Source organism: Plectropomus leopardus, chromosome 20 (genome assembly GCF_008729295.1).
Source record: "Plectropomus leopardus isolate mb chromosome 20, YSFRI_Pleo_2.0, whole genome shotgun sequence".
NCBI lineage: Eukaryota > Metazoa > Chordata > Actinopteri > Perciformes > Serranidae > Plectropomus > Plectropomus leopardus.
This window is the reverse complement of record NC_056482.1, coordinates 5,456,379-5,472,339: the sequence shown is the minus strand read 5'-3', so window position 1 is coordinate 5,472,339 and position 15,961 is coordinate 5,456,379. Positions and strand designations below refer to the sequence as shown.

Here is a 15,961-nt window from a genome sequence, read left to right as displayed (position 1 = left end):
TTCACAAAGTCAGATTCTGAAGTAGCAGATTTTTATCAAAGTCACATCTAACTATATTTAAACAATAAACCTAAGTGACAGTAATTATTTTTCAGTTAATGGTGCGGCTGTTGCATGTTCTACCTTGTGGGCACGGGAACCTCAGTCAGAGCGCCCAGCATGACGGCCTGCTGCAGACGAACAAACGCCACAAAGGGAGTTTCCAGGAAGTCTACCTCTCCAACCAGCACATTTGATGCCTCTGCATCCCGGGGCAGTTTCTTCATGAACTTATTCTTCAGCTGTTGGGACAGAAAGAACAGAGTCAAGGAGGAAAAGGTGAAACCAGATAATTAAAGTAATACATCACTCCCCCAAATGATCATTTGTGTATCAGTTACTCAACCCGTGTTATGTTGAATTTGTGCATGAAACTTCACGGTGAACAATTAATTAAAAAACTGAGAAAATTCTCTATGAACTGAAATCATCGGCGTCCAAGTTTCAGAAAAATCTATTAAAAAATCTGTTTGCAAACTTTCACACAAGTTGTGCTCGTCATTTTTTTCAGTGGAATGCTTAGAAATTCCCACACTGATGGCAATGGATTTGAACTAAAAGCTAAACTTATCAGCTCTCATCAAACTCAGACTCAGACTCCATATACAAAAACAGTAATTTCACTTCGCTGAACATGAGTGTTGCTGGTCAACAGCTGCTTCAATCAAGTTTATTTATTTGCGGTATTGCATGACTTTGTGAATCTTTGAAAAACACTTCAGTCCCACACACTTTTAGATTCTTCGTTCATTGTGGGGGTGTGCACAAAAAACAAAGTTTACTGCACATATCCAATCTAACACAGAGTGAAAAACAGATACACAAATGGTCACTTGGAAGTTTTAAAACGTCAGGCAACATTTTAACAACGAATGCAAGTTAGTTGTTACAAGATAGAGACATGAAAAGATCAGCCCCACACAGACTGCCTTTCTTTGTTACATGCAGTGTGATGTGACAGATGTGACATTTTGAAATTAATGTGGTGATTAAAATGTGGTTGTAACACAACGGGGACTGACGTGGTGTTTTTACTGGTACAGGTAGTGCCTGCCCTTTCCTTGAATTATGTTGCCGAGCAGCAGCTTGACTTTATGCCACCTAATAAACACACTTTACTACACAAGTTGTCGATCAAAGAAAAAAAAACACACACAGTTGCAAGGAGATGATTAACAAAGTCCTTGGTGTTGTGTCAAAGGCTCGAACATTTTGACACATCCACACTTTCATTAACTGTGTAATTCCAGCTGTTACAGTTTAACCACTTCTGTGAGTTTTTCTCTGTGTGCCGTGCATCTGCAGACCACACAGCCAACTTACAGTTGGCTTACAGTTGGCTACTCGATCATGAGTCATGACAGTGAGGGAAACTTCATGTGCAGACAACAGAAACTCACAGGACAAAGATGGGAGACAGTGAGCTTTTGTTGTGAGCACAGAGCAAAAGGGGTCATATCCATCAGTGTTTGAGGCTCACAGACTCGTGCGCACACACAGCCCAACACATGACCCTGCATAGTGCTGCTTTGTGAATGGAGATCTTAAGTATCATCTATTCTGAGGTTGCATAATAGCTGCATATCTCTATGCACAGATTACCTGATCCTTCTCTGGTTTGTCAGAGAAGTCGCTCAGGCTGTTGGAGGTGAGGTTTCTGTGGGCGGTAGTTGGGCTACCTGCAGAGGGGGGAGACACTGTTAGGATGATAGAGGCTGCAGAGCTTCAAATGAGACATTTCTGGCAGAGCAGGGAGATGAGTCCCAGAAAAAGAAAGGCCCCAGGAAAGAACATGAAGAGAGCCAGAAAACTCAGGAGCTAGCTAAATGTGGTGAGGCTTAAGCTTTAGGACTAATGCCAGATGGTCATTCATTTCTCCAGAGAGAGGAGAGCTGGGATCTGTGGCCGTCTTAGGTGCACTGCCTCTGCACGTCAGCAGAAACATGCAACGATTAGCAAATGAGTGAGAATGTAAACTTTGGAACTTAATACGGTCCATTAACTAACAACATTAGAGAAGAGTCTACGACATTTTAGCTTTCTGTTACCAGATAAATATTTAGTTAAGTACATTTTAATGAGTGAAGCAACTCTATCTTATATACTGGCTTGCTGAAGTCTGTGAATAAACACACATCCAGATTATTATTATTTTTTTTTAAACAATAGACCTGAATCTCTCTGCTGGTGGTTTTACATGGGAGCATGTTCAAACTGCTGCTTTCAGTAGGAGTGCTGTGACCTCACTTACAGAGGTATCCCATGCTGGAGCTCCTTGTGACCTCACATGGTTCCACTGGGTCTTGTGGGTTTAAACAAGGCACAGGGTGCTCAAGGGGGCTGCGCGCTTTAACACGGCAGATGCGGATGGTGAGAGACAGACAGCACAAACCCAAAAAGAAGGAAAAAGAATGTTGGGAAGGAAAACAAAGGAAGGAAAAAGATTAGGAAAAGAAATATGTGTAAGACAGAAATAAGACACCAGATGAGAATAAAGGTGGAATTGTCTGGGTGAAGAGGGGTTAAAAAGGTGGTTTTGCATTACCATTCTCCTGGTTTGTGAACAGCCTACTTGCACTGGAAACACTCTTGCCAATGTCAGCAAGGGAACGCAAGTTTGACTTCTTGGTCTGGTGGCGATGTTTCCTTAGCAGCGTGTAAACGACCTTCTCCTTCAGGTCAGCTTTCAGCTGGCCGGACTCGATCTGGCTGTCAGTGATCAACTCTGTAAGTGGGACATATTGAAGATCAATATTAAGTCACCAGGAGGTTCTTTAGAAACTTTAAAGAGGACCTACTATGCTTTTCAATATTTTGTGTCTTAATAATGTTACAACAGTGAATGCCCATAATAAATGTTACCCACATTTCAAATAATAAGATAAATCTATGTAAAAGCATAAATCGCAGGCTTCTGACAGTTCCACATACTCTGTTGCCAACACTTTTTCTACTCTGGCTATAGTGTAACATCATAGTGTGTTACATTTTTTACATGGTCATCTGCTCCAGGCACACTACTACAAGTGTTTACATTATGTAGCCTGCATTGCTACATGTAGCTAAATGTAGCTACATGCTAAAATCAGGAAAATTTGTAAACTTATCTGCCAATGTTGTTGATTTCTCCTTGACAACTTGTGTTTTGAGGAAAAGTGCTGCTGTTCTCCATTACAGTCATTTTCAGGTTGCAAATACACTGCTGCATGTAGCTGCATGATAATATCAGGGATAAATGAATCTTGGTTGCCGATGTTGTAAATTTCTCTCAGATTTCCGATCATCCTCTGGATCATGTCTGGTTGTGTGTAGAAACATTTTGTTCTTTCATGGTAGAAAGTGCTGTTACTCTCACTTACAGTCAGTTTCCTTCTGCAAGTACACTGCTAATGTACATGTAGCTAAAGTCAGGGAAACTTGTACATTTGGTTGCTGATATTGTCATTTCCTCTATGATTTCAGATCATATTCCTGCTGGAAAGTGTCCAGCTGTGTTTAGAAGCTTTTACTCGTGATTTTCCACAATAAAAGGCTGGGCTTCAATAGACAGGTACTACAGCAGAGGAAGTGTTTTTTGACCATTTAAACATGTTCGAGTAAGCTTAACACAAGTATGAACCTGAAAATGAGCACAATAGCTCCTCTTTAAGGGTGTGCTGGTATTCTGGTCACTTACCAACGACCTGCGGCAGCGTGGAGGCCTCCAGGTCCAGCATAATGGTGCCCTTCTCGATGCATGTTTTGAGCTCCATCAAGCTGTGTAAGGACAGCGTGGCCACATGAGGTTTACTCCAGCGCTCGCCACCCTTCTCCACCTTCTCCTCAAACTTGATCCATCTAGACAAAAGACAAAAAAGACAGAAGAGAGAAAGTTGAGATGTATTAACAGTATTGGGGTTTGACTGCCATTTTGCCAGTAAACGTGTTTATAAAAAAGCCACAGTGTGCATAATCATCTTTAATTTTTCTCTCTTTCAAACAGGCTCCTAAATGAAAGGTCACTGCACAATACAAATAAAAGTGCGTAACAGTGGCTTTGTAAGGGTATGAGCAAATATGGGCAACGAACAAAAGGAGACAAGATGGGTTCTCTTTTCTTTACAAAACAACGCCACAGTGTTTTGAATCGGTCACAGTTCACGAGGCAAGGATAGGGGATGCAGGACGGCGGAGAAATAAAAAATAAATCACTAGATGTGAGAAAAAATGCACAGCATAGGCGACAGACAGCCTTTTGTGGTCTAAATGTGAGAAACGAGACTTTGTTACTACCATGCATCAGCTTAGCCTCCAAAGGTAAGACTCAGGACAAGGATTCTTTTTAATAATAATGCCTCACATGTCACCACTACAAAAGAGCCATTCTCCTGAGGCCTGAGGATGGGGTTTCCTCAGGGGATAGAGTATCCCTCTGGCTTTGGTCCACATGCCTGTGACCGCACCGTCTTACTAAGAAAGGAGGCTGGCCATGGACGACCTCAAGGAGTTAATTCATCTTCTTGTAACACAGACTTTCCCTTCCTAGAAACACATAACTGTGGCTTTATCCAATTTGTTAGCCTATCTGTGGCACAACTATACAATCCCCCAGATCCAGATGACCCTTTCACAAACATGACATTTGACTTTTTCAAGTGCAATCAGTCTACGTTGATTTGGTGCGGGTTGCCGAGTTTTGGAGCCATCTGACAGTAGAGATTTCTGTCTTCTGGCCAACATAACGGAGGTCGTTCATACAGAAAGTGAATGTTTTAATAGGGTTCGGAAGAAATAAGTGTGAACTTCTTCCTACTGCTTTTCAAACATCATATTTAAATTTAAGTGGTTTGAGTATTTGTTTATTAAGATAAATGTAAAGGTTTTACATCAGCCTTCTTTTTTGTCATTTTGTTTTTGTTCACAGCAGTTGGCCATAAGGCTTGTATGCTTTTATTTGTGTTTTGTTTGCTTTGTTTTTTTCACAGTTCGAAATAGAGATTTATTCATTCTTTCAATCATAGACATTAAAAAATACATTTGACACACACAACAAAAATGTCTCTTTGCAGAAATCATGACCTGGTTACTGAAGACAATGCACAGACCTTGTTGTGAATAGTTTCACATAGTAACTATTTTCTTTATGCCGAGCTACACCTGCCAACCGTATTACTGCGCAGAAGAAGGTGCGCATCTTCTGCTAGCTCACCTAGCACCACTGAGCTTGCTAACACTACAGTTCTGCCAAGGAGAACACCATTAATGTTTATATGTCTTACTGTCACGAGCAAGAGCCTCTCATCCACGAGTGGATGCATGCCTCTTTCTGCTAATAGGGTTGGCAGATGTTGTGCAGTAGATAGACAATAGTTCCGACATGAAACTGCTCACAACAAGGTCTGTGGATTATATCTCAAGGAGCCGGGTCATGATTTCTGAAAAGAGACATTGCTGTTGAGTTTTTTACAAGTAGTTTTCTGGCGCTTTGAGTACCACAAGCCATCTAGTTCCATTATATTGGAGAGAAGGCAGACACTTCTACAGCCGATATCTCTAACACTCAGCAACTCACACCAAAACAATCTAGACTGATAAATAGCACTACAGGAATATGTATTTTTGATTCTGGCATGAACTGTCCCTTTAAGTCTTGCTCTGACTGTGGAAGTTTCAGCCTTTTCCTGCTCTCACGGAGCAGGTACTACAGACCTCAATCAGATAAGAGCAGACTGGGAGTTCACTGGTGTAGGGCCTATTTCCCTACACACACAAAACACGATTATTCATAAGTGACTGTGTTCCGCTGACTGCACCGGGATTGTGAAGCAGGAAATTTTTGACTACACTGCCCATGGCTGTTAATGTAAAAGGGGTGGGAGAAGGGAGGGGGGTTGACAGATCGCGTGCCTGGGTTAAAAAGACATTCAGCTCAGTGACTCACCTGGCTGTCTCCTTCCACTCCATCTCCTGCCCGTCCACAGCCAGGAGCTCGTCCAGCTCGGTGAAGAGCTGAGGAGGCGGGGGACCATCGTCTTCCTCTCCCAGGATAAACCTGATCCTCTCAGCTGGACAAACTGTTGGGAAAAAGAGGAAAGCTAAAGGACCACTAAAAGTCTCATTGTGTCTGGCTGTGCATCAATGAACCGGAGCTAAGAAATAGGTTGGTTACTATGTAACTGCATGTAATAAGTTACACATCTTAAATAGCTGTTCATGAAGTCGTGCGACAATGTAAACACTCCCTGAGTACCTAAATGCTTTGTCAAAATCAAACACAACAGGTGAACACAAGGCATTTCCCCCATACCTGAGGCTGTTTGCAAAAACTGAGCAGAAGAAATTTAATCTGGCTTTATGTTCATATAAAAGTTTGATTTCATCTTCTCTGCAAATGAGTACCTGGAAATCAAATACTCACACAGTAGATGCCAACAGCTGAGTTATAATGAATTTTATAGTCTCAAGGAATGATACAAGGCCACAGCCATGAAGTCAACATTGGGGGGACCAAACTGCCAGTGGGGGCTGAAGTATTGAAGGACCCAGAATCTTAAAATCTGGAAATTAGTTAGCATTTTAGCATTCCCGGTTCCCTCAATTTGAAGTCAAAAGTTTTTTTTTCAATAATTTTTGGTTAGAATCCTACAATAAGGTATGTTGTTAACATAAACTTAATAAATTTTCATGTTTTGTTGTGTGACATAGAACACACCAGTAAATACCCCACTGGTGAAGTTAAAAGCTTTTGTGTGTCTTAAAAGCGGTTAATTGAGACTATAGAACATCATCACTCTGAACATAGCTTTAAAGTGTCACTGTGGTGGCGACATGAAGTCATGTGACCATAGTGTAGTGTGTTTATAGCCTAACGGTAGCTTTTCACTTCTGGCAATTGCGTTTAGGCTGCAAAATTCCAAAAAGTGGTGTTTGTTTGTGAAGATTTTCTTGCTGACAAAACATAAAAATCCTGAACATTTGTTTGCCACAGAGTTTAGTGTCTGCAGTAATTTCAAGGGAAAATTCTGTAGGCTTTTTGACAAAGAACCAAGGTTATATGTTATATGTGTTATTTTTAGTACAGTGTTGAAATAACTTCCCAATCAACAGCTGAACATTAACAAATCCTAACTTTACACAGAGCTAGTGAGTAAATATGCTCAGAACGTAAGGGCTGTTAGCTACCTAACAGACAGAATATATGCTCATTAGTCAGCGCTCAGACAGAAATTTTGCCTAACATTGCTTAGAAGATCACAAAATTATCATTTTCCTAACATACTTTCAAAATAGACAGTGATAAAGCTTACTTAACACTCATATTACATTGTTGTCTTCCACTAATATATTTGAAAGTAGCTTCTGCTGGTGTACGGCAACACCACTTGGACAAACTACACGCAGAGCTGCAGTAATACTGGAACCAGTAGTGATAATTATATATTCAAATATAATGACAATTTGTACATTTATTTATGATTACAGTTGCTAATGATCATTTCTAATTAATTTGGTGGCACTTAGTTGTCTGTTACAATTTTTTTTAATTTATAATTTTATCTGTATGTTAGGTAGAGGAGCCATTTGAGCATATGTAAATGTTTTAAGTGTTATTATAATTTCAGCCTTGGAATGATACAATCAACAGTGAACCATTAATGAAAACAGAGGTCCATGGAAGTCATGTTATGCTTAAATATAAATATATTAACTGTTAGACCTCCAAATAACTGCAAGGGGGTTGAATAATCTGAGTGAAAAGTCTGCAAATCAAAAAGTGGAGCTTTGTTTTGCAAAACAAAAAAAAACAAAAAACAAAGACAGAGAAGTATAAAAAGAAACTTTGGGCATCTTTACATGTGTTCTGTTTCTGGCAATATTGGCTTTTTATCTGCAGGGAAAAACCAGCCTCACTTTAGACAGTGAGAGATGTCTCATGACCTGCTTGAACCCATGAGAACAAAAAGCACAAGTAGTTAAACTAGAAGTCAAGACTCGAACACACCCTTATGAGGAAAAACTTTTATTTCCTTCTGAGAGAGGTGTGCCAAGATCTGTGTCGGAACAAAACTAACTTGTTAACATTAATCACTTACAGTAAATGCTCATCCTTGTCTTTGGGAATGATAAATAAGTAACTATGTTTAACACTTTCTTCTTTTGTGCAACTTTTTAATCATTTTTTAATCATTTTTTTGTGGTACTTTTATCTATTTTACCAATTAAATGTATTATTTATTTATTTATCTTATCTTTTGACTGTGTATCACTTTGAATGTTATTTTTATATGATAAGGTGCTATACAAATAAACTTCCTTACCTATTTGGAAATTTTAATAAGGAAGCTTTGAACTCAGGACTACCCGATAAACTTCCAATGATACACCATTAAGGAGAGCACCAGTGTTTTCTATGCCATAAATAATTCTGATTTGATTTATTCCAAACATGTAAAAAAGAAACTAGAGAAAGTACAATACAACCAAGCAAACAGACAAAAAATGTAATATTTAAGGACAATGAAAAAAAATAAAGCAAAAGAAATTGACTTGGTTTACATATTTGAAAAGGAGTGAGAAGATAATGGTTTATGTTTGGACATTGTATTAATTCCACATTAAAACTGTTCCATAGCTTCACTCCACAGACTGATATTCAAAAACTTTTTCTGGTGGTATGAACACTAAGTTTTAATTTTAAATTTTACCCTTAAATTGTCAACCCCCTCTCGATCAATTAACAATTTTTGAATATTCCCTAGTAGTAGGTTATTTTTAGCCTTAAACATTATTTGTGCCGTTTGAAATTCCACAAGATTGGTCATGATTTCCTATTGGAAAAGGAACTATTTATTCCTGTTAGCACTTCTAGGAAAGTTGTGCAACTGAAGTGATGAGTCAAAGAGGAGGTTAAGTGGTAAGTCACAGAAGGCTATTTCTGCAGCTTTCTCCTGATAAACTGTACCAGTCAGGATTCCACAGGTGGATACCTCGTAACAGTGCCTGTAACCTTTTAATCCCTACACAGCGCACTTGAGCTTAATTTAGGATGGTTGCTTTTAAAATAGTACAGTTGGAACTCCTCTACTGTAGCGAGAAAATGTTAAGCTACATGAAGGTCAGGAGGAACAATGCCTTGGAAACACTGAAAAAAAGTGTCTCCCCATAGTGTATATCAGCATTATTGTGCACACATAGACATCATCCACCAATGACCCGAAGCACAAACACAAGAGATCTTTCAGTCGTCCTAAGGGCCTCTCCGCCGACACACGGAACCTGACTTTTGACGCGACACTTATCGACGCCACGGCGTGTACACAACACCGCTCACCTCTTAAGTCTCACAATGGGTGTTATCAATGAAAACCAGGCTTTTGTTGTGGTTGCACACAACTTTTAAGTGGACAGCTCCACAGGGTTTGCCAGAGTCAACAAGATTATGGGGATTTAGATGGAGGGCAAAACAGCGGAAAATCCAGCAAGTGGAGGCCTCTGGATGCCCTGTGTGTGTGTGTGTGTGTGTGTGTGTGTGTGTGTGTGTGTGTGCATGTGCGTGTGCGTGTGTGTGTTTTGAATTGGGACTTTTGTCATCTGGCACATGTCAGCCTATACACTAGCTAAAACTCACACTCTCTTACTGTTTTCTTTGACACACCCTCCAGACTACCTCCTCAACATTTTCGCACATGTTGCATTTAAGGAACTCGTGTTATGGACACATGCCAGTTACTCATAATAGTGAGTTGATGATGAAAGCAGAAGAGATCAAGGGGAAAACCACCTAAAGTAACAATTCAATTCCATGGCTTAGAAACGTTTAATCAATATTTGTGACTTTATGAGCTACTCTCTCTCATAGCCAGAAACCAGAGAAGTCAGTCTTGATCTGTGATGTCATCAAACTCCTTTATAGACAATGAATTGGAGTCTGATTTTGTGGCTACACAGATAATGAGCTTTATTCTATTGTAGCGTTCTCAGTTCTGAAACAGAAAATGGCTCAGTGTCATCTAGGCCATCTTTCATCTTTCATTTTCAATGGAGCTGCTCCAGACTTATACCCTATGATTTCACAAATTTGAGTTTTTGCATTCTAGTTTTTGCATTTGGGAGAGAGTTGTTTATGCTTACTTATATTTTTGGACTGTCTTAGACCTTAGGAATAACACGTATCAGTTTTGAAAATGGCTTTAGTTTTCCTTTATGTAGAGGGATAAAGGCTATCAGCAAGAGACAACATGTCCCTCTTAATACATGGTAAAATATTAATTCTTTGCATGGGGTCAGTGGAGTGGTTTATTGCTATACAGGAGAAAAGACTTTCATCCCAACAGTGGTTCTGGCATCATCATACAGTCAGGTCTGCCCTCTCATTCAACCATACAAGGCTGTTTACAGTTGAGATCTTGTGCAGAGATACCGTAGGATGAGAAAGAAGTAGTTTGTGTGTGTTGGGAGGGGACATATAAAGTGAACCATGGCTCAACCTGCTACTGTGTTTAGTTTGGTTCCACTTTTGCTCCCCCTCTTCCACCTGGACTTCCGAACTGAACTGCAGTCTGAGTCTATAGGTGAGCCGTCAACGCTGTTTGCATTTTAACAAATGTTTGAACCACACACACACATAAAATGCTACAGGATAAATTAAAGGTATATATTAAAGACCGCAAAGGAAAAGTTCTTTAAGGAAAAGGCCATATCTGTAATGTAAACTACTACTGACATTCAGCCAGTGGCACCTCCAAGGGGGAGTGATGGCCCCACTGTTACAACTGCTGCCCACCTCGAGGAAAACAATTTGAGGCAGATGTTACAGTCTTGAAGAGGCCATGGTGTGCTCTTCTTTTAAGCTTGCACAAAGAAAGAGATACCCTGTGAAACTAGACTAAATAATGTTACAATGTTTAGTTCCTTTTCAACTGCACAAAAAACCCACTCACACCTGCGCACATGTGGCTTTTTAATGTAATGGGGAAAGGTTACACTTGCCGTTCACACCTGGATCAAATGACAGTAGTCACAGGAATTAATAAGCTCTGGCGTCAATCACACACACAAAAGGGCTTGCTCATCTGCTGTATAGCCACGTACACGGCTCTGGTCTACTGATAATGGGAAAAGAATCCAGAGCCTATTTTTAGCAGGTTTACTCGTGTTTAAAAAACCTGCATACATGCACTAATTTTGGTGGAAAAGGCTATTAGACTATTTTTTTTTGCGAGATAACAACTGGCATGGCCACTTTCAAAGTGGGCCCCTTCAACTTTCACCTCAAGTATCTCAATAAAATTGGGTTCTTTGGGTACCCATGACTCTCCCCTGTTCCTTACGATGAATGAACTCCTTCATATTAACGCTGCATATTTGTCTTTTTAAGGAAAAGAACCAGCAGCCTGTTTGAAGAAGAATGAATGGTGTAATGTACAGATACATAACGTATTAAAACTAGCTAGCTAGATTGTTGTGACTCCAAATGTCAACTATACAAGTATTAGTTTCTAAATAAAATAAATTCAATTATGACTTTTGGTCTGGGTGTGCCACTGCAAGTTTGCTTGTCTGTTCTGTCTGTTTCTAAATGACCTCAGGCAAGAGATTTGTAATATATAAAAACAGTAACTGGTGAAATTGTGCCATTATAATGCAATCACATAGGCCCAAAAATGTGAGCAAAACTCTTATCATAGCATTGCACCTTTGGATGACTAAGCACACAGGCCGGTTTACACTGAGCATTAGACGTAACAAAAAAGGATTACAGTGTCAGAGAAGCCAGCAGCGTGAGAGGATTACTCAAGTGCCTGTCTGCTTCATGGAGTCTGTCAATCGGCGGCTTAACATGTTGCCGGCATGATCGAGAAAGGTGTGATCATGGATGGGTAAATACATTCACAGGTGTTGAGGATCTAATTCTCTATGACTGACACTAAATTGATATGTTCTGAGTAGATGCCACAAAAGTCTCAACTCCAATCTGCATCCAATTTGTGAAGAAAGACCTTATGTGCAACTGGATGAATGTTGAGTGAACAATCAAGCAGCCAGTAAATCACACACAAGAGCCTCTTTCTCGATTGAACCACTGTACCCATTTTGTCTTAAAAAAAAAAAAAAGAAAAGTATTTTGGCATGCCTTACAGTTCCCTGATGCACCTGCTGTTCTACCAGTTTACCTTATCTTAGGGTGTTGCTCAAAAACTATGCTCCCACTGCAAATCACCTCAGGATTTTCTCTTTATATTCACAGGAAGTGACTGTTGCATAATGCATGCTTGTCTGCACAAGTTGCTAGGAAAACTAATGCTCCCTCATGGCTTTGAATACTTGTTGGAGGCATATGCAATGGTTACCATTTTACCATATTTTACAACATATTTGATTCAACCCATATTCAAACATTTGATGGTCTATGCAACTACTAGTTTAGGGATATCTTATTCGTCTCTTCTTGCATTAGTTTCAGGTATGTAGGTGCTGCTGACATTGTTCACACGAGTTGGGAGGCAAATTCCAATCCATCATTAGGCAAGACCACTGCAGAACGCAGCAATGAAACATGCGGAAATGTAACTCAACCGTCAATTTGCGTCCTCTTATAGTACTTGTTTTTGCCACTGACAAGCTCAGATTAATATTTTAAGTGTCTGACAATTTACAGAAAGGGTCCCTACAGAAATAGACATTTTTGTTTAGTAGTAAGAGCTTTTTTGTTTGACCAGAAACAGCCCCAGAATGGCTGTCCCCTAACCCACCAGACTTCATTTAAATAAACAGTAGTTTTATCCCCATAAAACACATTTCATTCAAAGCCCACAGAAACAAAATGAAACTCAGAAAAAAAACATCATGGTTCATCTTTTTACAGATCCAACAATTTCTCAAACCCTTCATGTCCCGTTAGATGTGAAAATATGGTGGCTCTCCACACTCTAAAATTTCTGTTAGAACTGAATGGAGTTTGGTGAATATGGCAAAGGCAACTTTGGGGCCAATTCTTATAATAACAATCTGAGCTTGTCAGGGACAAAAATAAGCACTCTTTGTGGGTGTGAACCAACAGTGCACAATTGCCCAAAAGAATTATAATGTTTCGCCACTGCTGCCTGCAGCTGTCTCGCTCAATACTGGACCAGTTTCAAACATTTTCATTCCCATTAGTACTTCGACACAAAGACATGGGAAAATAGGATCCAGGTTGGAAAATACCCAACTTACCTTTTAATGGTTACCTACACCAGCAGCGGTAAACCCTCTCCCATGATACCGGTTTCCTGGCTGTGCCATTTAGAGGTAAATTCCAGTATTGTGATAATTGTATGTCTTGCAATTGGCTTAACAAGATTGTAATGTTTGCTGCTCTTTTAAATACCTACCCAGAGGTTTGTGTGGTGGTACAGAGCATTCATCACAGCTTAGAGATAAAACATAGAGATCCCTATACAATTATATGGCTCATTTACTGAGAGTTGCTCAGTGCTTTCCCACCTGTGTAACCACATGAATTAAAACAAATAAAATCTTGTACATTCAGGAGACATATGGGTTAAATCTGACCTATATCTTAAGACCCTTTCTGCAATATAATTCCTTCTGTTCTAGGCAACAATCTTGGGATTAATGGTTGTACAATGCCACTTTCCTAAGCTCCTATATAAGGAGAGACATCTGGTGCATCTTCCTACAGCAGGAAGAAGACTCTTGAGACTGACAATGATCCTGATGTGCTTCTTAATGTGCATTTTGCATCTTTATATCCATGTTGTGGACTAACATTTATCTAGTGTTTCTGGTAGAGCCAGCTGCATCACTTCAGTTCACAACTATATGATTAGAACTTAGAACTGTTGCTATTTTTGCTGCTGAAGTTGCATTAGACCCACTTGTAACAATTTTTATATTTTGCCGTCTGTGCTGCCTCGTCTTTTCTTTATCTTCGGAGAATCCGCTCTCACAAATCCCACAAAGTACCGTGTTAATCATCCAGGTGACAGATAATACCCCCCTTGTGTTTACTTTACACACTTTAAGTCAAACGGGTGTCATTTGGAGATTAGTATTCATCATGTTCCCATTCCCTCGCTCTACTAATTCTGTTGAGTGTAGATTTCTGCCTGGTGATTTTTTTTTCTTCTTTTTTTTCTTGGCTGCCACTCCACCCTACCTCCTTGATACAAAAGCACTGATATCCTGTGGGCTGTGATTTGCAGAGTGTAGCTGGACCTCACCCAATATCTAAAGAGTGATGAAACCATTATTTTTTCGCACACTTTCACTGAATTTAGTGTTAAATTCAAAACTCACTGAGAGGTTTGAGGATGTTTGTGGTCGACTCATCTGCATTCTCCCCATCCGACTTGTATCCTTCAGTGCTGTGATCAGCCCGCTCCCGCCTCTCCTTGTGGCTAGACTTGCGTCTGTGGCGTCTCCTCCGGTGGTAGCTCTTGGGAACGTGCACACCAATGTACACAGTGTGGTGACCTGCCCGACACAATGGAGGGAATGTGGGTCAGATTGGAATCACAATTATGGGGAAATCACATAAATCCTGACTGTGGTAATTGGTATCGCCACCAGGTTGTGGTGTGAAATGTTTGCTTATCACAAAACCAGTCCAACGCATTGTTTTTTGGCTCGCGCTTGTGGTTTAGAAATGGTTCGCTGATATTTTTTGCTTAATTCACAATCAGGAAGAGATACAGACTGTCAGCCAAACTGCAAAATCAAATAAATGCCAACTACTTCCTACACAGCAGCTTATACAGGAAATGATGACTTAATGTCTCCAGGAAGCAATCAGACAGACAGAGAGGAAGAGAGAAAACTCGACAAATACTGGGATTAACTGAGAACTAAGTGTTGAAGCAACGGTGCATTTTTCCATTCAACCATACATCCCATAAACATGTCTTGTGGGTTTTAATGATATCTCTCGCACCTCAAAGTGGTCGCTCTCGCTTCCTTATAGAAACTAAAGACCACCTGAGGTGCACACTAAATGACACACTTCCACCACATTTCCATGCAGAGGAAGCAGAGAGTCTTGCGGCTACTACTGGATGCACACAAACAGCTTGACAGAATGCCAAATGCTCTGACGCCGTTTTTGTGTGTGCACCCTTAAGTGTTGGTTTGAGAAACATGTGAATGTCTCTGCAAACCCGTGTGGGCGTCTCAAGACAAATTCTTTTGTGCCTTTAGCTGACAGCCAGCACTGGACAGGATTAGAGCACTTAGAGAAACGCCTTCCTGCTCAGCTAAAGAGGAAAAAATTCATCTTATAGAATATGCCCAAATTTGTGCCGATAGTGAAGTGGAGTGAAGTTTTCAGTACGTGTCAAAAGGTACAGCTAAGTTAAAGCTCATGACGAGTCTTTAATGTAGATAATGTAAGTAAGGCTTTATTTATTTATTTTTTATTTAACATAAAGTTACAAAGCGTTTCACCAAAACACGTAAACATGCTTAAAATAAATGACTGAATAGATGAATTAATTGAGTTTCAATAAATTACAATACGGATCAAAGTACAATGAGGGACAGACGAGACAAACAAATAAATACATAACACATGGAGTAACACATTGGAAGGCTTGACTATGAAGTAGATGTTTAAAACAGTCCAAGGACTCAGCAAATGTGATGGTATTCATCACTGATCTCACCTTCCACTTCCTCTTCATCGCAGACATGTTTGACAAAGGACGCTCCTCTGTCCAGGACTGCCTCATCCTCCACTCTGCAAAGCAAAAGAGAAAAATCATTAAATATCAATCAGCACCGTTAAGTTGCACACCACCTTTTATCACAAAAAGACACACAAAGGTGTTATGCTGGAGACATCTTCTGAGGCTAAATGACCTTCGGTTCTCTTTGATCGTCAATGGTCAACCTTGCTGGAAGGTTGGAATGTGGCTCCTCCAGTCCTGCAAAGTGTGGACTAATA

General features: G+C 40.0%; 1 protein-coding gene across 2 annotated transcripts in view; it reads right to left on the bottom strand.

Annotated features, from left to right (window-relative positions):
- Window positions 1-15,961, bottom strand: part of LOC121960109 (electrogenic sodium bicarbonate cotransporter 1-like) — a 37,100-nt gene that overhangs the window by 15,006 nt on the left and 6,133 nt on the right. For both annotated transcript variants that reach the window (XM_042509709.1, XM_042509710.1), the window contains exons 2-8: window positions 15,681-15,754; window positions 14,320-14,496; window positions 5,960-6,092; window positions 3,716-3,876; window positions 2,585-2,764; window positions 1,642-1,718; window positions 124-281 (exon numbers count right to left, since the gene is read on the bottom strand). In XM_042509709.1, coding sequence (XP_042365643.1) covers window positions 124-281; window positions 1,642-1,718; window positions 2,585-2,764; window positions 3,716-3,876; window positions 5,960-6,092; window positions 14,320-14,496; window positions 15,681-15,754 — 960 coding nt within the window. The remainder of the gene's footprint in view (window positions 1-123; window positions 282-1,641; window positions 1,719-2,584; window positions 2,765-3,715; window positions 3,877-5,959; window positions 6,093-14,319; window positions 14,497-15,680; window positions 15,755-15,961) is intronic.